The sequence below is a fragment of the Felis catus genome, chromosome A1 (assembly GCF_018350175.1).
Source record: "Felis catus isolate Fca126 chromosome A1, F.catus_Fca126_mat1.0, whole genome shotgun sequence".
Taxonomy (NCBI): Eukaryota; Metazoa; Chordata; class Mammalia; order Carnivora; family Felidae; genus Felis; species Felis catus.
The window spans coordinates 129117593-129137590 of NC_058368.1; the positions used below are offsets into that span (position 1 = coordinate 129117593).

The 19998-nt window shown below is 36.6% G+C and overlaps 1 protein-coding gene across 1 annotated transcript in view; it reads left to right on the top strand.

The window, feature by feature from the left end:
• The window catches only part of ZSWIM6 (zinc finger SWIM-type containing 6), a 197165-nt gene that overhangs the window by 159908 nt on the left and 17259 nt on the right, over positions 1-19998 (top strand). The window contains exons 5-7 of the mRNA XM_023256902.2: positions 10833-11012; positions 15894-16070; positions 16346-16492. Coding sequence (XP_023112670.2) covers positions 10833-11012; positions 15894-16070; positions 16346-16492 — 504 coding nt within the window. The remainder of the gene's footprint in view (positions 1-10832; positions 11013-15893; positions 16071-16345; positions 16493-19998) is intronic.

Sequence of the window (19998 nt, forward strand, 5' to 3'; positions counted from 1 at the left end):
AATAAATTACAGTTTACAAGTTATGGACTGAAATACAGAATTCTGAACTATAGTGAACACATTAAAGACAAAGCACTAATTTTAGAAAAACATTTACATCACATTATTTGTCAACATTAATTTACTTAGTTGCCCTTTTACACACAACCTTGTTAATACACTAACAACCTGATAATGAAACTATACTAGTCATGGCGCATCTTTCAGGGCAACTTCTTGATTTTAGTTTTGTCTAATGTCTATTTAAGATTAGGAGAATTATAAGATAAAAACATCTTGGAAGAAAACATTAGAAGATTCTTAATTTTTAAGCATTACCCGTTGAATATTGATTTTATTTTTTTCTAAAGGTCATTTGATGATTTGGAAATTTTTTTAGTTCATTGTACCCTAATAAATATTAATGGAAATTTTTGATCCAGTATATAGCTTTTATTTAATTACTTAAATGTAACTTTTTTTGTGTTGCTAGGGTCCACAGCCTAAAACCTGGTAAAGTTGTATCTCATTTTCCAGTGGAGTTCATTGGAAAAGGCTGCAACTTAACAGGTTCTTTAGATACCGTTTTGATTTGTCCCTTGCTTTGTGACATGTTTCATTTGAAGCTGGGTGGCCATGTTTCATTTGAAGCTGATTGTCCTGTTTCCCTTTCTGGGAAAGGCATAGAATTAATAAGGTAGTGATTTTTGCAATGTCCATTGGCTCATTAGAGGATTCCTGCTTAGAGTGCCCTCATACTTAAATCCTTGGAGTACCAGTAGACAGTATTGTTTGGTACAGATATTATGTAGCAGCAGTTTACTTTGTAGTTTACATGTAGTAAAATTCTTAGTGTAAAATATATACTGCAAGTGCTTACGATAAAAATGCAGACACCTATACTTATGGTCTTGGGTCATCATGGAGAGTAGGCCTGCCATTGCAGCATCAAGCTGGTGGTTTAGGGATATTTGAAAATGGTATTACAGTGCTGCAGGGTTCAGTAAGCTGGGGTTATTGCAAGATGATACAGTATGTGAGAATGATAGTAGAAAACAAGCATAAGAAAGCTTCCTGGGAACCTTTATAATGACAGGATGATTCACATTAAGGGAGCACTGTGCCTGACCATGAGGCAGTAGATTTTGCATAAAGAGCAGTAGACAAAAGAGGAGGATAGGTTCTACTCCAAACTGTATCTGAAAGAGGTTATTCAGGAAAGAAGAGAGAGAAACATGGGTAAAGAAAGAATCATGTAGTTGGAATCTATGGTTGCAACTGTCCTCAAAGTATTGTTACGAAGTTGGTTAAACCTGAAATGTACAATTTAGAATGCTGGACTGCAAATGTATTACTTTTAAATAAATGTCTATTACAATTATTAAAAAAAATACATACATCTGAATTTTTTGATGTACAGTTTTGAGTTTGGACAAATGGCATCTTCTGTAACAATGACCACAGTCAAGATATGAAATGGTTATATTATCTCCAAAAATTCCCTCACACTGTCCCCATGTGTCCTTTCCATCATTGACTGTCCCTTTCATCGGTGATTTATTCTCACTTCTTTTAGTTTTACCTTTTCTAATATGTCATATAAATTAAATAGTAAAGAAGGCACACACACATGTCTTTTTCATTCTGGCTTCCTTCGTGTAGCATAATGCATTTGAGATGTTATGTGTATGTCAAGGGTTTGTTTCTTATTGCTGAGTAGTAATCGGTTTATGAATGCACCAGTTTGTTTACCCATTCACCTGTTGAAAGCCATTTAGGTTGCTTCCAACCTGCTGCATTTATGAACAAAGCTGTTGTAAACATTCCTGTATAAGTTTTTTTATCAACATAAATTTTCAGTTTCCTTGGGCAAATTCCTAGAGGTGGATTACTGGGTTATGAGGTAATTAAATAATATGTTTTACTTCATGAGAAACTGCTGAGCTAGTTTCCAGAGTGGCTCTATCATTTTGCACCGTTTGAGCATTCCAGTTGCTCCACACTTTACTAGCACTTGGCATTGTCAAGTTCTAAATTTCTTTTTTCTGATTTTATTTTAATAGGTGTATAGTGGTATGGTTTTAATTTGTACTTTCCTAATGAGTGATGATGTTGAGCACATTTTCATCTGCAGTTTGCTATTATATTTTATTTCATCTGCAACATCCCATTATACACATTATATGGTTCTGTAGATCTTGATGAAGTGTCTTTCCAAATTTTTTGTCCATTTTTATAGGGTCGTTCACTTTCTTGATGAGTTTTGTGAGGACTTTTACATATTCTGGATGCAAATCCTCTGTCAAATGTATGATCTGCACATATTTTCTCTCAGTCTGTGACATCTTTTCATTCTCTGAAGAGTATCTTTCGTAGAGGAAAAGGTTTTAATTTTGATGTTTGCTTTCTCAATTTCATCCTTTATGGATCTTGCTTTTGATATTGGATCAACTTTATCTTTGTCTCACCCAAGATCATAAGAGTTTTCTCCCCCTCCCCCAAGTGTTATGGTAAGGCTTTATATTTAGGCCTATGATCTATTTTGAGTTTTTAAAAATTTAATTGAACCAATCCTTTAATGAAGTTTTTGGTATGGATTTAAGTTCACTTTTTTCACAAGAATATCTAATAGTTGCACCAGGTGTTGAAAACGTTTATCTTGGGGCACCTGGGTGGCTCAGTCGGTTGAGCGTCCGACTTCGCCTCAGGTCACGATCTCGCGGTCCGTGAGTTCGAGCCCCGCGTCGGGCTCTGGGCTGATGGCTCGGAGCCTGGAGCCTGCTTCCAATTCTGTGTCTCCCTCGCTCTCTGCCCCTCCCCCATTCATGCTCTGTCTCTCTCTCAAAAATAAATAAACGTTAAAAAAAAAATTTTTTAAATGAAAACATTTATCTTTTCTCTACTGAATTGACTTTGAACCTCAAATTGACCATATTTGTGTAGGTCTGTTTATGAGCTTTTTAATCTGTACCATTGATCTGTGTGTTTTACCAATTGTGCATTGTCTTGATTACTGTAAGTATAGGAAGTCTCAAAATTAGCTACTATAAGTCTTTCCACTTTGTCCTTTAAAATTGCTTTGGTGATTCAGTATCTGTTCTTGTGTCCATCATGTACACAAACACCTGCTTGGCTTTTGAGTGGGGTTGTGTTGAGTATATAGATCAGTGTGGGGAGTATTGACATCTTAACATTGTTAAGGTTTCTAATCTATGAACATAGTAAACTTTCTGCTTTTTAAGATTAACTTATTTTGTCAATATTTTGCTTTTAGCATAGAGACTCTGCACATGTTTTATAAAATTTATAACTAAGTATCTCATGGTTTTTTGGGTACTAATACAAATGGTAATTTTTTGGTTAAATTTTTAACTGTAATTTTTCAGTTTTAGCATATAGATTTATAGTTGGTTTTGTGTGTGTGTGTGTGTGTGTGTGTGTGTGTGTGTGTGTGTGTTTTATTTACAGAGAGAGAGAGCATGAACAGGGGGAGAGGTAGAACAGTAGAGAGAGTCTCAAGCAGTCATCATGCTCAGCACAGAGCCCATAGTTGGACTCAGTTCCATGCACTGGGATCATGACCTGAGCCAAAATCTTGAGGCAGACACTCAACTGACTGAGCCACCCAGGCACCCCAATTTGGGGGGGGGGGGCTGTTTGCTTTTACTTTGAATTTGTGTCATGACCTTTGGTAAACCTACTTATTAGTTCTAGGAGCATTTTTGTAGGTCACTTGTCTGCAAATAGAAATTGTTTAACTTTTTTCCTTTCGTATCTATGCAGTTAACTTCCTTTTCTCGCTTTTTTGGGTTTGCTGAAATTTCCAGTGTAATGCTGAACAGGAGATGGAAGAGATACATCTTTGCCTTATTTTGATCTCAGGAAAAATATTCAGTCTTTTGCCATTATGATGTTCGTGTAGCATTTCTTTCACAGATGCCTTTATCTGATTATCTTCTATTCCTATTTTGTTGAGAGGTTTATTTATTATGAAGGAATGTTGAATTTTGTCAGTTGCTTCTTCTGTTGGAAAAAATTACTTTATCTACATCTGTTGAAGATGGTCTTTTTTTTCCCCCTTTGTCTGTTAATATAGTGAGTTATGCTGATTGAATTTTAATGTTAAATCAACCTTGCATTCCTGAGATAAATGATACTTGGTTGTGGTTTATTTTCCTTCTTGTATATTTCTTAATTAGACTTTCTAGTATTTTGTTGAGATGTTTACTTCTGTGTTCATGAGGGATATTCATCTGTAATTGTATTTACTTATATTTTTGTCTGGTTTTGATATCAGAGTAATGCTGGGCTCTTAAAATGAGTTGGAGACCATTCCCTTCTATGTTTTCAGGAAGATATTGTGTAGAATTGGGATTCTTTCTTTAAATATATTTGGTATAATTTGCCAAGGAAACCTCTGAACCTACATTATTAGAGACTGAATTGCAGATTTAATTTCTTTAATTTTTTACTGTTCAGGTTGTTACTTGTTGAGTGATGAACTTTGGTAGTTTGCGAGTTTCAGGGAATTTTTTTTTTTTTATCTAAGTAGTAGAATTCATAGGCATAAAGTTGTTCATAGAATTCCATTATAAGCCTTTAAAAATTTGTTTTATTTTTTACATTTTATTTGTTTTTGAGAGAGAGAGAGAGAGAGAGAGGGCACAAGTGGGGGAGGGGCAGAGAGAGAAAGAGAGAGAGACAGAAGCTGAAGCAGGCTCCAGGCTCTGAGCTGTCAGCACAGGGCCCGACATGGGGCTTGAACTCGAGGAACTCTGAGATCATGACCCAAGTTGAAGTCGGATCCTTAACCTACTGAGCTACCAGGTGCCCCGGATTTTATTAGTTTTTTTTAAAGAAGCAGCTTTTGGTTTCACTGAATTGAGGGGGTGCAGGTTTCAATTTAATTGGTTTCTGATGTTATTTCCTTCCTTATGCTTGCTGGCTTTTGCGTTCTCATTTTCTTAAGGTGGATATTTAGGTTATTGCTTTGGGTGCCTGGGTGGCTCAGTCAGTTGAGCATCAGACTTTGGCTCAGGTCCTGATCTCCCAGTTCATGGGTTCAGGCCCTGCATCGGGCTCTGTGCTGATAGCTCAAAGCCTGGAACCTGCTTCTGATTGTGTGTCTCCCTCTCTCTCTGCCCCTTCCCTGCTTGTGCTCGCTCGCTCGCTCTCTCTCTCTCTCTCTCTCTCTCTCTCTCTCTTAAAAATAAACAGAAACAAAATTTTAGATGATTGCTTTGAATCCTTTCTTTTTTCCAGGATAAGTATTTAACCCTGTAAATTTCCCTGTAAACTGTTTTCAGGTATACATCACAAATTTTGATACATTTTATTTGTATTTTCATTCATTACAGAATATTTTTTGAGTTTTCTTGTGACTTCCTCCTTTACTCTTGAGTTATTTATAAGTGTTATTTAGTTCCCAGATATTTGGGAATTTTCCAAATATCTTCCTGTTACTGATTTCTAGTTTAATTCTTTTACATCAGAGCGTATACTTCGTATGATTTCACTTCTTTCAAATTTGTCAAAGTTTGTTTTATGGCATAGAATATGGACTGTCTTGGTGAATGTTCTTTGTGCATTTAAAAAAAGTAATGTTTTGTTTTTCCTATTAATGGTAGGTAGAGTGGGCTATAAATGTCAGTGAGGTTAAATTGGTTGATAGAGTTGGTATTCTTCATCCTTATTTTCTGTCTGCTTGTCTTATTAGTTATTGAAAAAGGAGTGTTAAACCCTCTAAATATAGTTGTGACTTTGTCTATTTCTCCTTTAAGCTCTGTTGGTTTTTGCTTCATGTATTTTGAAGTCTTCATGTTGGGTTTAGCTTACTCATTTAGGATTCTCATTGTTTTTGGAGAACTGACCCTTTTATTCTACATCTCACTTTATCCTTGATGTAACTATTCCTTGTTGTGAAGTCTACTTTGTCTGATATTAATATGGCCCCTTAAGCTTTATTTTGAAAGTTTTATGCAGTATATCTTTTTCCATTTAATCTATGTCATTCTATTTAAAGTATCTTTCTTGTACATAGCGTAGAGTTGGGTCTTTTTAATCTGAATTTACCATCTCTTTTAATTTGTATGTTTAGACCATTTATATTTAATGTAACTATTGATGTAGTTGAATTTAAGTCTCTTTATCCTTTTTGTTTTTATTCTTTGTTCCTTCTGCTTTTTCCTGTCCTCCTTGGATTGTTCCAACCTTTTTAAGTATTTCATTTAATGTATTGTCTTTTTTGTTTTTATCTCTTAGTATATTTTTTATGGTTTTGGTGTTAAACATACCTAGCCTTAAACAGTCTATTTTGAGTTAACATTTTGCCACTCTAAGTAGAATGTAGAGTCTAACAACCTTATAGGTTTCTTTACTCTCCATTCTTTATTTTATAGTTTTCTAAATGGGTATGACACAAGACAATATTCAGATTTCTTCTTTCAGTAGTCATACTTATTTTAAAGAACTTAAAAGGACAAGAGCAGTTTGTTATATTTAGTCAGATATTTATTATTCTTAATTGCTCTTTGTTCTTAAAGCCTCAGTTTCCCTCTAGTATTAATTTCTTTAGCCTGAAGAACTTTCTTTAGCAGTTCTTCTAGAACAGATCTTTTGGCAACAAATACTTTAGTTTTCTCTGATGTGAGAAAATCTTTATTTCACCATCATTCCTGAGCAGTATTTTTGCTGGATATAGAATTCTAGGTTGACACTTTAGTTTCTTTGAACACTTTGAAGGTATTGTTTCACTGTCCTCTAACTTCTATGATTTTTGATGAGAAGTATCTAATTATTTGAGTGATTCTTCTCTGTATGGTTTTTTATTATTCTTTACTTTCAAGTTTTTTTCTTTATCTTTGGTTTTCATTGATTTGATTGTGGTACGTTTGGGCATGGCTTTCTTTGAGCTTACCCTTTTCCTGGTTAGTTGAGCTTCTTCGTTCTGTAAATTCATATATTTTCACAAATTGGGAAGTTTTTAGTCATTATTTCTTCCACAGTTTTCTGTATCTATGTCTCATCTTCTGGGACTCCAGTAATACAAATATTACACATTTTGATGTTTTCCCACTTGTCTTTAAGGTTTGGTTAATTTTCTTCTGATTTTCTCTGTTCTTCAGATGAGATCATTTCTATTTTCACATTCACTAACTTTTCCCACTGCCATATCCATCCTGCCACTGATCCTATCTAGTGAATTTTTTATTTCAGGTATATTTTTTTTCAGTTCTAAAATTCCCATTTAGTTCTTTTTTATAGTTTGTCTTTTACTCATTTAATAGTGTTTACCTTCTCATGGAGCATAGTTATATAGTTACTGTAAAGTCTCTGATCATTCTCACATAAGGTTTATCTTGGTTGGCACTGTTGATTGTTTTTTCCCTTGAGAATTGATCACATTTCCCTGTTTCTTTGTAAGCCAAATAATTTTGGATCCTGGATGTTTTGAATATTGTGTTGTGAAAATCTGAGTCTTCTTAAAATCCTCTGGAGAATTTGTTTTTGTTTTTGTTTTGTTTTTGTTTTTTAATTTTTTTTTTCAACGTTTATTCATTTTTGGGACAGAGAGAGACAGAGCATGAACGGGGGAGGGGCAGAGAGAGAGGGAGACACAGAATCGGAAACAGGCTCCAGGCTCCGAGCCATCAGCCCAGAGCCCGACGCGGGGCTCGAACTCACGGACCGCGAGATCGTGACCTGGCTGAAGTCGGACGCTTAACCGACTACACCACCCAGGCGCCCCTTGTTTTTGTTTTTTAAAGCATACAGTCAACAATCAGGGTAGATTCAGACCATAAGTTTTGTTTTACCTTCTTTGGATGACATTATCAGTAAAGTTTTCAAAGCCTTGTCTCTGTTGCTTGCGGTCTGCCCAGTACATAGGACATGGGCCTGTTGGTATATAGTTTTTAAGGGTCTCCCTCTTCAGCTCCTGATTGTGAGGAGGGTCCCCTTTTCCCAGTTCTCTCACCAACTAGATGATATTTTCCTTTTTTGTTGTATGTGCCCTCTACAAAGTTCCCAAAATGGGACTAATTTTCTGCCAACCCAGGAGACAAAAGAGGGGGAAAAAAGTAACATGAAATCAGCCTCACATGGCTTATTTCTTAAAGTTTTATTTCTCCAATCTACTTGTTTATTTACTTTTTAGAGCCCTCAAGGTGCTGCTTTTTGTACTTTTGGAGAGAGATAAGCAATAGTGAGTTTATTCCATTTTAACTGATCACATTTTGTTTTTAATTGGCATTTAAAAATATAGAAATGTAATTTTTAAATACTTGTGGCTTAAATAATCAGTTGTGGCAATTTTAATTTTCTGTTGGTAAAATTGTTTGATATTTAAAATATCAGATTCTATAATTGAAGAAGCTTGCTAATTTTATTAAGTTTTTAATTTTAATTCCAATATAGTTAACATACACTGTTATGTTAGTTTCAGGTGTACAGTGTAGTGATTCACCAGTTCTGTACATTACTCAGTGCTCATCATAAGTGTACTCTCCAGTCCCCATCACCTGTTTCACCCATATCTCCATCCACCTTCTCTCTGGTAACCATCAGTTTGTTCTTTATAGTTAAGAGTCTTATTTCTTGGTTTCTCTCTTTCTCCCTCCCTCCCTCCCTCCCTTCCTTCCTTCCCCTGCTTTTGTTCATTTGTTTTGTTTCTTAAATTTCACATAGGAGTGAAATCATACAATATTTGTGTTTCTCTGACTGATTTATTTCACTTAGCATTTATATTCTCCATCTCCATATATGTTGCTGCAAATGGCAAGATTTCATTGTTTTTTTATGGGTGAATAATATTCCTCGGTGTGTGTGTGTGTGTGTGTGTGTGTGTGTGTGTGTGTGTGTATACACATCACATCTTTATCCATTTATCTGTTGGTTTACATTTGGGAATCTTGTTAATTTTATATGTGAAAGAATGTAAAACATCTCTTTTGGACAAACAAAACACAGTGGTTGTTTCTACCTTTATTTACTTGGCTAACACAGTTGATTAAAATACACATAGATACACATACCTTTCTTTTTTTTTTAAATGTTTATTTTTTAGAGAGAGAGAGAGACAGAGAGACAGACAGACAGACAGACAACATCAGCAGGGGAGGGGCAGAGAGAGAGGGAGACCCAGAATCCGAAGTAGGCTCCAGGCTCTGAGCTGTCCGCACAGAGCCTGAGCAGGGCTCAAACCCATGGACCAGACTGCGAGACCATGACCTGATCTGAAGTTGGATGCTCAACCGACTGAGCCACCCAGGTGCCCCACACATGTACCTTTAAAAGAAAAAGTATTGTGAATGAGTTTGAAGTACTAGAATCTGTCTTGTTTTGAAATCAGTAAAGTAAAACTTGTAGTTTTAGAACTTCTGAAGTATTTGTTTGAATTAGCTACCTAATTAGCTATTCAAGTTATGAGTTATGCATTCTAAACTCATTATGGCAGGGTGCCTGGGTGGCTCAATAGGTTAAGCATCTGACTCTTGATTTTGGCTCACAGTTTGTTAGATTGAGCCCTGCATCAGGCTCTAGGCTAAGAGCATAGAGCTCTTAGCCTAGAGTCTGCTTGGGATTCTCTCTCTCCCTCTCTCTCGGTGCCTCTCCTGTTCATGTGTGCTCTCTCTCAAAAATAAATAAACTTAAATCATTTGAAAAAATAAATTCATTATGGTTTTTCCTTTGAAAAACAAGTGAAATTTTGATTAATGTTTAATGATTTCATTCACATAAAGACATAAATTTAGTGATTTCATTTATAATAAGATTAGTTTTTGTTTTTTTTTTTAATTTTTTTTTCAACGTTTATTTTTGGGACAGAGAGAGACAGAGCATGAACAGGGGAGGGGCAGAGAGAGAGGGAGACACAGAATCGGAAACAGGCTCCAGGCTCTGAGCCATCAGCCCAGAGCCTGACGCGGGGCTCGAACTCACGGACCGCGAGATCGTGACCTGGCTGAAGTCGGATGCTCAACCGACTGCGCCACCCAGGTGCCCCATATAATAAGATTAGTTTTTGAAGCGCCTGGGTGGCTCAGTCGGTTAAGCCTCTGACTTTGACTCAGGTCATGACCTCACGGCTCATGGGTTCAAGCCCTGCGTCTAGCTCTGTGCTGATGGCTCGGAGCCTGGAGCCTGCTTCTGATTCTGTGTGTCTCTCTCTCTGCCCCTCCCCTGCTCACACTTTGTGTCGCTCTCAAAAATAAGCAAACATTAAAAATATATATATAATAACATTAATTTCTGGTGAAATCATTTAGGGGGAAGTATGTTTAAGTGAATTTTATTTTTAAAACATCTGTTGAAATATACATACACATATCAATTGATATGCATTCTAATTTAAAAACATCATAAAGTTTGGAAAGCTTGTAAAACTAGGAAATTATTTATTTCTGTCCATTATAGTACCTTTATGATTTTATTGTAAAAAGGTAAATTTAGAAGTAAATTTAATTTTTGCATGGAAGAAGCATTTAGAGTGCTTTGTTACAGCATCCATATATAAAATCTGTTTGTAGACTAAAGTGGTAAGTTGGACTTTACCTCTTTTTTGTCTTTTTTGTCCAAAATGTGACACAAATAGGAAGGTGATACAGTTAGCATTTGAAATATCTTTCATCTTTATATGTAACCATGTTTGGATCTTTGGTTCAAATTCGGGCTCTGTTGTCCTTCTTTCCATTAAACTCTATATGAGATTCGTAGCTTAGATTAAGGAGAGAATGGAGTTATAAAAATGGCAGACCTAGGTCCATTCTGAAAGGGTTTAAAATGTATCATTAGGTTTTAGAATTGGGAATTTTTATGATATTTGAAATTTACTTCCCTCTCTCCCTTTAAATTAGGTGCTCTGTGGATGTGTATAGTTTTAAACCCCCACTGCAAGTTGGAACAGAAAGCCAGTTGGCTAAAACAGCTGAAAAAGTGGAACAGTGTTGATGTCTGTCCATGGGAAGATGGAAATCATGGCAGTGAATTACCCAACTTAACCAATGCTTTGCCTCAGGGTGCAAATGCTAACCAAGGTGAGTCCACAGTAATATTTTGCTCACTTTATATTTGCTTCATTGTGCATATATGTTTACAACAGTAATACAGTATACGTGGGAAAATTATTTTGCCCACTAAGAATTCACAATTCAGGGACTTAGTGTTTTGACTGTGATTGTATGTATTTTAATTTTTACCTGATATCTTTGTGTATGCTTTTTCATATTATCAGAATACAAATGAATATTGTACTTTTATGTATTAGAATGTGTTAAAATTCCCTATTATTTAGTTTGAAATCATGTAAAAAATCATGGAATAAGGAAGTAATAATTACCTTGTAAAACAAAATATTGAGAGGCTTGAGAAACTATTTTTATCTCTTTTGGTGCAACCCACTTCATATTTGGGTTGCTGTGTAATTTAATCAGTTAGAATTTGTTAATTTTAAAGATAACAAACATTTATGTGACTGGGTTGGAGGGGCATGGGATGCTGTTGGCATTTAGAGTAGGAAAATTCTTTATTATAATGCATTGTGTAGCATACCTGTTCCCACGTACTGTAAGCTGATAGTGCCTTCCAGTCTTTGGAACAACTAAGAGATGCTTCCAGACATTTCCAGATGTCCTCTTAAGGACCTGTGTCTTTCATTTCTATGCTCTTTTTTTCAGCTTCTCACTTTCTATTGGATCTACCCATTTAGCTCAAGTTCCTCCCATCTTCAAAAAACAAAAACAAAAACCAACTCTTTCCTTGGCCCCATTTTCTCTTCCAGCTGCTACACAATTTTCTCCTCTCTTTCAGAACCACGTCCTTACAGAAGTTAAGTCTTAACAAATAAAAATTTCATTCACTTATTCCTGTAACTATTTTTGTGTGATTTTTGTGTCCCTGCTGCCTCTTTTGGCGGGGGAGATGTCGGGGGGATTTGACAGACTATGACCAATGTAAAGTGGGAGTTAAATGACAATGGAAGGATCCAGAATCCAGATTGTCTTTCTGTATGTGCTGGCCCCATATGGAGTTGGTACTACTGAAAGAGCTGGCCATTGTGTCAAGTGTGAATGTTACTATAGTGTTTTCAGTATCTACAGAGAAAGAAAATAAGGTCTTTTATTCCTTAGGGACTTGTCTTACCAAAAAAGAAGTTTTAAGGTGTACTTGGCTAGCTCAGTTGGTAGAGCATGTGACTCTTGATCTCAGGGTTGTAAGTTTGAGCCCCATGCTGGTTGTGGAGATTGCTTTAAAATAAAATCTTTTGAAAAAAGAAGTTTTAGGACTTGGAAGAGATGCTTGTCTGCCTCAGCTTTGTCTAGAAATATTTATTTGCTTTGGGAATTCAGTATTTGAAATCTGTCATATTTTATTGCCCATGATTATGTTAATTCATAACTTCAGAGAAAATAAGTACATCCCAGTTTCTTTTGTAGAAGCATAGAATTTTCAGGTTTACAATTTAGTTTTATTTTCTTCCATTTCTAGGAAACGGTATATCTATATCTATATAGGTAAATTACTTTAATCTCCTTTTACTTAACTGTTTGTTTCTCTGTGTTTCACTTCCCACCTGCTTTTTGGGACTGCCATCCTAACATTTTCCAGTTTACATTTTACTTTACATTTGGTTACTTTCCCTTTGATTAAACATAAATATTCCATAGGCTTTAGAAAGCCTTTAAGAAGTGGTCCAGCCTCCAGATGAAACCGCTCATTTCCTTTATGGTTTGGTCCTGGGATATGAAGTTAGAATCTAGTTTCTAAGGGTAATATTTCTTGGGCCTAAAGGTAAAGGCACCATAGTTTCTGTTTTTAGCAGAATATCCGCATCCTGCAAGAGGCTGTCAGAAGAGACATCTCTACAGAGGGACTCTGATGTTCAGCCTGCAGTAGTGCTGGGAGTGCTGAGCAGGCTTGGTTGGGGAAAGCCAGCAGAGCCCAGCCGCCATGCCTCTGCAGCTGGGCGGAGTGTGTGCATGACTCAGACCATGAGCAGAATTGAATGTGCTGGCAGATTGGAGTGAATGTGAAGGGTGAATCAGGCCTTGTCTTCGCTAAGATTATTTGTTAGAATTAATTAACAACAACAGTATTAAAATCCACACTCTTTGAAAGAGTATTTTTTTTTAATATACCAGAATTGTGGCCAGTTTTTTTATTTTAATTTTTTGATAAATGAGCTAATGGTTTCCTCTTTTACTTTTCTGAATTTCCCAAGTTTTCTTTAATCGGCGTGTATTGATATTACATATCCTTTATTAACAACTTTTTACAAATTTGTGTATTTATCATTTTGAAAATTTGGCGAATGTAATCTGTTTGTTTTTTCCATCTTGTTGCAAAAATAAAAAAAACTACATGGGGCACCTGGGTGGCTTAGTCAGTTGGGCGCCCGACTTCGGCTCAGGTCACGATCTCACAGTTGGTGGGTTCAAGCCCCGCGTCGGGCTCTGTGCTGACAGCTCAGAGCCTGGAGCCTGCTTCAGATTCCGTGTCTCCTGGTCTCTCTGCCCCTCCCATGCTCATGCTCTGTCTTGCTCTGTCTCTCAATAATAAATAACGTTAAAAAAACTTTTTTTAATAAAAACAGAACTACAAATATTACAATAAAAATTGACCATAATTTTGGTATTAATGAAACTAACTTTTTATCTTTGTAGCCATTGTGTTTGTACATAATCTTTATTTTATTTCCCAGGTTGTTACAGACAATGTTATATCTTACATTTTCATTTAGTTATTATTTCATTAGTATTTAGCCTTTTATGTTAGAATTGGTTTTATTAGTCTTTTATAGCTAACCACCGTTGGAAATGTGGTGCATTCCTGTATCTTTCGCTTTGCTCATACGATCACAAACATGTGAAAAGTTAAGATTTTTGCTTTATTTATTTTTTATCTTATTTATTGTAAATGTTCCTCTTTGAGAGAGTGAGTGGGGGAGGGTCAAAGAGATGGGGGGAACAGAGGATCCTCCAAAGCAGGCTCTGCACTAACAGTTTGATACGGGGCTCAAACTCAAGAATTGTGAGGCCATGACCTGAGCCGAAGTCTGATGCTTAAGTGACTGAGCCACCCAAACCCCCTGAGATTTCTGCTTTTTTTAAAAAATGGAATCATACTCTACAGCTTACTTTTCTTAAGTGATACCACAGTGAGCCAAATTGACAAGTAGAACTCTTAATTCTTTTAATATATGCTTTATACTAAATTGGTTTTTTAAAGGCTTGATTTAGTTTTCAATTCTCTTTCTGTGATTTGAGCTAAATAAGTGTAATGACAGAGCCACTTAAAATGTGTAAAATTTGGACTTTGGAATATTTACCCAGTTGACACTGGGTGAGAGGTCATGGAACCAGTTTTTTGTTGGGTAGGGATATCTTTACTCTGCTCAACACAAAGCCCCAGTAGGTTCAAAGGGCCTTAAATGTAGGGCCCACTCTTCCTCTTTGCAAGGTGTTCATCTGCCCACTGGGCAGGGCCGTGACAGATACATCACTATTTATGCCTCGCGTGTTCAGTCATCATACATTTTGATATGTCTCCCATTTAAATACAGATATCTAAGTTGACCTGAAACCAAGCTGAAGGTTTGGTAAAACTGAAGGTCTCTCTTGTGAAGACCTCACTGAAGCCTGTCACAACAGCTGAAATAGCTGAGTTTGGAGTGTGGATATTTATGTTTTGATCTTGATGGCCATTGCCTGGCTGTGTGACCTTGGCAAGTCACTTTAATCTCTCAGTTTTCAGTTCCATCAGCAGAATAGGGGAGTTGCACCAGATGAGTTTTCAGAGTGCTTCTCAATTCGGTTGTGTTTTGGTTTTTATGATTCCCTTTACATCTTTGCGGAGCCAAAGCTCCACTTTGCTTCTCATTTAGTTAAGCTTCAATACAGTGAGGGGTGATACTTGAGCTAAGTAAAATCTATATAAGAATAGTTTGTTTTCCTGATTATCAGTTGAGGCTTGCTAAGGTTTGTGCCACAGTTGAAGGTAAGTCTGGAGTGGGGACCCGAGGTGTGGGATTGCAGTTGCAGAATTGGAACCATGTCATCCAGAGGGACTGAATAATCCCAGGATTTAGGATGAGAATATTCTTTATTCCCCAAACATTTCTTTTCTCCGTCAGGTCCTGAAACTTGAACCCTCTTCGGAGTGTATGCTTCTGCTCTTTTGTGATGCCCCGGCATACACTATGCTGGGGACATCACACCAGTCATGGAACCTGCACAGGAGTCAGGAGGCAGCCTGTAGGGGCAAGGTAAGTGCGCTGGTTTGTTTTGTAGCTATGTTGTGTGGCTTTGTGAAATGTTAACTATATGCATTTATGCCCTTTGGGATATAAAGTGGCATTTAAGCATTATATCCCAAGAAGCATAATAGTTTTAATTGTGCAAAACCGCACAATATAGTTAAAAAATACAACCAAAAGCACAACCCTTATGCATATCTTTTAAAGGCTGATTGCATCTTCCTGAAAGGTTCCATGGCTGGTGTCGCATCTCTTGCATAGTGTTTGTGAGAGCTGTTGATCCCATCAGGGCAGCCCACCACAGCACCTCAGAAGTGGGGAGCAGTGAGTTTTCATGTGACTTTTGTGCCGAGTGCCTCCTTTGAGTGTATTTGGCATGGAAACTAGACTTGACCCTTCTTTTTGCAGGATGCCTTTAACCTTAGCTTTGATGGCTGCAGAGTGTTTGTGTTTGATAAAACAAGTGAGTGGATGGTGGCTCTTTGGGCTGACTTGCCTCCTAGTACTTAGGACATGAGAGTATTCACCCTTCATCTTTCTGCTTAGGGGGTGCAGGACAGTGTGTGTGGGTGTGTTCATGAACATCTGGCCACAGAATGGTATGACTGATTTATTCACATGTGAATAATAGCTGACACGGCTTTCTGAATTGTGGAAAAAACAGATTCATCGAACAGGCCACATCGGACAGTGTTCACCCGAGCCATCGAGGCATGCGATCTCCACTGGCAGGATAGCCACTTGCAGCACATTATCAGCAGTGACCTATACACCAACTACTGTTACCATGACGACACTGAAAACTCCCTCTTTGACTCCCGCGGGTGGCCCCTCTGGCATGGTAAGTGGCCAAACCGGAAAGACATTTCCATGACTTACTTCTTTGTTTCGTTTCTATAGCATTATTGGAGTGGGAGGTGGAGAGTTGAGGGATTCAATGGGAGAGGGATGAATGCTTGGCAGGAGGAGCTGAGTTTTGCATTCAAATCCAAGTTCAGAAATGGCTTCTTAGGTCTTTTTAATAGTATTTTGAGGAAAAACATCATTCTATTTACATGCTATTTTTGTACATTTATCTGACGATGACAACTTTGTCCCCTTAACTTTCTGTTTTAGAACATGTTCCTACAGCTTGTGCAAGAGTGGACGCATTACGTTCTCATGGGTACCCCAGAGAAGCCCTGAGACTAGCAATAGCTATTGTTAACACGTTAAGAAGACAGCAACAGAAACAGTTGGAAATGTTCCGGACTCAGAAAAAAGGTGAATGTGAAGGAGTTTGTTTCCAATGGAATGGGATTCTTGGTGATGACATCACTGGATTTTGTCGTCTTTTGGGGAGAGATGGCTTTTGAAATTAGGAGATGGCTTTACTCACCACTCATTTGGAATATGTAATAGCTGATCTGTGAGAAATTTGAGGCACGTTTTGTCTTGGTTAAATGTTGTAAGAAGTAGGATTTTTAAAAACATTTCTTAGGTTAGTTGATTTTTTTAAGGGGATAATTTTGTTGTTGTTCAAGTAGTTATTTAGTGTGTCTGAATTATCAAAAATGCCAGTGAGCCAATAGCTTATTTTGTGAAAGTGCATTCTAATTCTAACAGTAAGGGGTCTGGGGGCACACTGTCCATGTTTGAATCCTGGCATTGGGTCCCAGCTAGGAGACCTTAGGCAGTAGATTCCTCATCTGTGGATGGAGCTTAGTAGAGGATCTATTTATTAGAGTTGTTGAGAAAATTAAATAAGTTAATTGCTACAAAACTCTTAAAACAGAGCCTGGCATAATATGTAAGTACTTTAAAACTTCTTAGCTGTAACAGTTTGTGTGTCGGGACGTGGTATTTGTTTAAAGTGATCAGATTTGATTTTTCAAATTCTGTAAATAACATCTGATGAGCTGCCAACTGACAGGACACATTTAACTTCTCTTTATCTTAATTTACTATTAATCTTTTAAATAAGTACTGCTGAGTAACAGTAATTTCAGAGAGTTATACTCAGAAGGCCCTGATCAGAAAAAGAAATACATATGCTTTTTCTGATTAATTAATGCACTTCTTGTTCCTTCCGTAGGTTATAAATTTTTTTATGTTGCTTTGATTAGGTTTGTTTTTTCACTGTGGAGTTTTATTTCTTATTCAGACAAATACTTTTAGTTGCTAGGGGTTTTTTTTTGAGTTATGTTTTTGTTTTTAATCCTTCTATGATTATACACACACCAAGGATACAGCTAAAATTTATCACAAGTTGTTGTAATAGGCTGAAAGTTGGAATGAGTGTTGGTTGTAACTTTTAATACCCTCTATATCAGAATTATTATAGATGTTAATTAACATTATCTTTTATATGATGAAAGAAAATTTCAGAGTTAAAATTGTAACCAAAGAAAGGGGAGCTCAAATGAAATTGGAAGGTAATATCCCTGGCTATCATTATTTTGTTCATTTCTTCATGTTCTTCATAACATAACTGGTTACCAGATGTGTTTACAAAACATACTATTTAGATTTTTTAAAAATTTTTCTGAAATCCCTCTTCCCCTAAACACAATCTATAGCCAAAAGTAGCCACAGTCTATAGCTACTTCTGAAAAGTATAAAGGATAATAATAATTCAAGCTAAGAGAAGTGAGGTACTTTTTGTACTGCAGAAATAAAGCTAGGTCATGATGATTGATTATCAGATTAAAAAAATCATAAACTTTTCTTAGAAATGTTGTTTTTAGGGCCACATGGATGGCTCAGTTGGTTAAGCGTTCAACTCTTGATTTCATTTTAGGTCATGATCTGTTCAGTTCAGGTCATGATCTCCACGTCAGGTTCTGTGCTGACAGCATGGAGCCTGCCTAGGAATCAATCAATCTCTCTCTCTCTCTCTCTCTCTCTCTCTCTCTCTCTCTCTCTCTCTCAATAAACCATCTTTAAAAAATGTTTTAAACAATATCTGGGGCATCTTGATGGCTTAGTCGGTTGAGCATCCATCTCTTGATTTTGGCTCAGGACATGATCCCAGGTCGTTGTGGGATCCAGCCCTGCACCGGACTCCATGCTGAGCATGGAGCCTGCTTAGGATTCTCTCTCTTTCTCTCTCTGCTCCTCTCCCCCACTCATATACTCTCTTTCTCTCTAAAAATAAAAAATAAGTAAAGATTTTTAAAATGTTGCATTATCTAAGAAACGGAAAATGTAAAAAATGTTAGTTTGTATAGGTAAATTAGAATATGTGTTAAGTTAGACTCCTTTAATTTGTCTTTGAGACCATTCTTAGACCCATTTCTCTTTTATCTTGTGAGCAATGATAACTTATTTCAGACTGTTCTTAATTATTACTGTGATTACATTTCTATACCTATATCTTTTCTACTTTTTTATTGGTTCATATTAAAAGAATAGGTTTTCCACAGCTGTTACAATTCCAAACTGCCATGACAGCTATTTGTTATGTGATCAAGATTAGTATATGTATATACACCTTGTACATTTTCAATACTGTTTGGCATAATATGTCAGCTTTTTGTTGTTAATTGAGGTATAATTCACATATAACAAATTAGTTCAGGTTTACAACATAATGATTCGATATTTATGTATTTTGAAATGATCACATTTCATTTCATTTGTATTTATTTTTGAAGGAGAGAAATATAGTGTGAGTGGGTAAGGGGCAGAGAGAGAGGGAGACACAGAATCCAAAGCAGGCTCCAGGCTCTGAGCTATCAGCACAGAGCCTGACTTAGGGCTCGAACTAACGAGCCATGAGATCATGACCTGAGCTGAAGTTGGATGCTTAACTGACTGAGCCACCCACGCACCCTGACAAACTTTTTTTATGATGAGAACTTTTAAGATTTACTTTCAAATATGCAGTACAGTATTATTAATACATTTTTAAGTGTTTATTTATTTATTTTTGAGAGAAAATGAGCAGGGGAAGGGCAGAGAAAGATGGAGATAGAGGTTCCTAAGCAGGTTCAGCACTGTCAGCACAGAGCCTCACTCAGGGCTAGAACTCAGGAACCCTGAAATCAAGAGTCGGAGGCTTAACTGACTGAGCCACCCAGGTGCCCCTGCAGTACAGTATTATTAACTGTAGTTGTCCTGCTGCACATTATATCACTATGACTTGTTCATTTTATGAATGGAAATTTGCACCTTTTGGCCCCATTCACCCATTTCACCCACACCCACCCCTGCCTCTAGCAACTACCAGTCTTTTCTCTGTATCTAGAGGCTTGGGTTTTTTTTTTTTAGATTCCACTTATAAGTGAGATCATACAGTATTTGTCTTTCTCTGTCTGACTTACTTCACTTTGCTTCTTGATTTTGAAAAAAAAAAATGACACTCCTTTTTTTGTTTATTTCTCTCTTTTTTTTCACTAATGTTTGTGTGGAAAGAAATAAGAGGAAACTTTATAAAATTTTATGTCGTTTCCATCACTTGATAATAGATTTATTTGTGTAAGTACCACACCTCCTTTCACCATGTATCACCCCCCCCATAAAACATATATATTTTGTTGTTCCACGAGTAAACTCCTCTTTCTTTTTTCATACTGATTATGTATATGAAAGACAGTGACAGAAACTAAAGGGAAAGACCCCTCCAAGGAATATAAGACTCAACTTCTATAAATTTTCATATATTGTGCCAAGCCATGGTTTATTTTTTATGTACTGAAAGTTGATGGTCTAAAACCAGAAGACTTCTAAAGGACTGTTGGATCCATGAAATGGTTCTTCAGTTATTTACAAAAAGTCAGCTTTTTTCT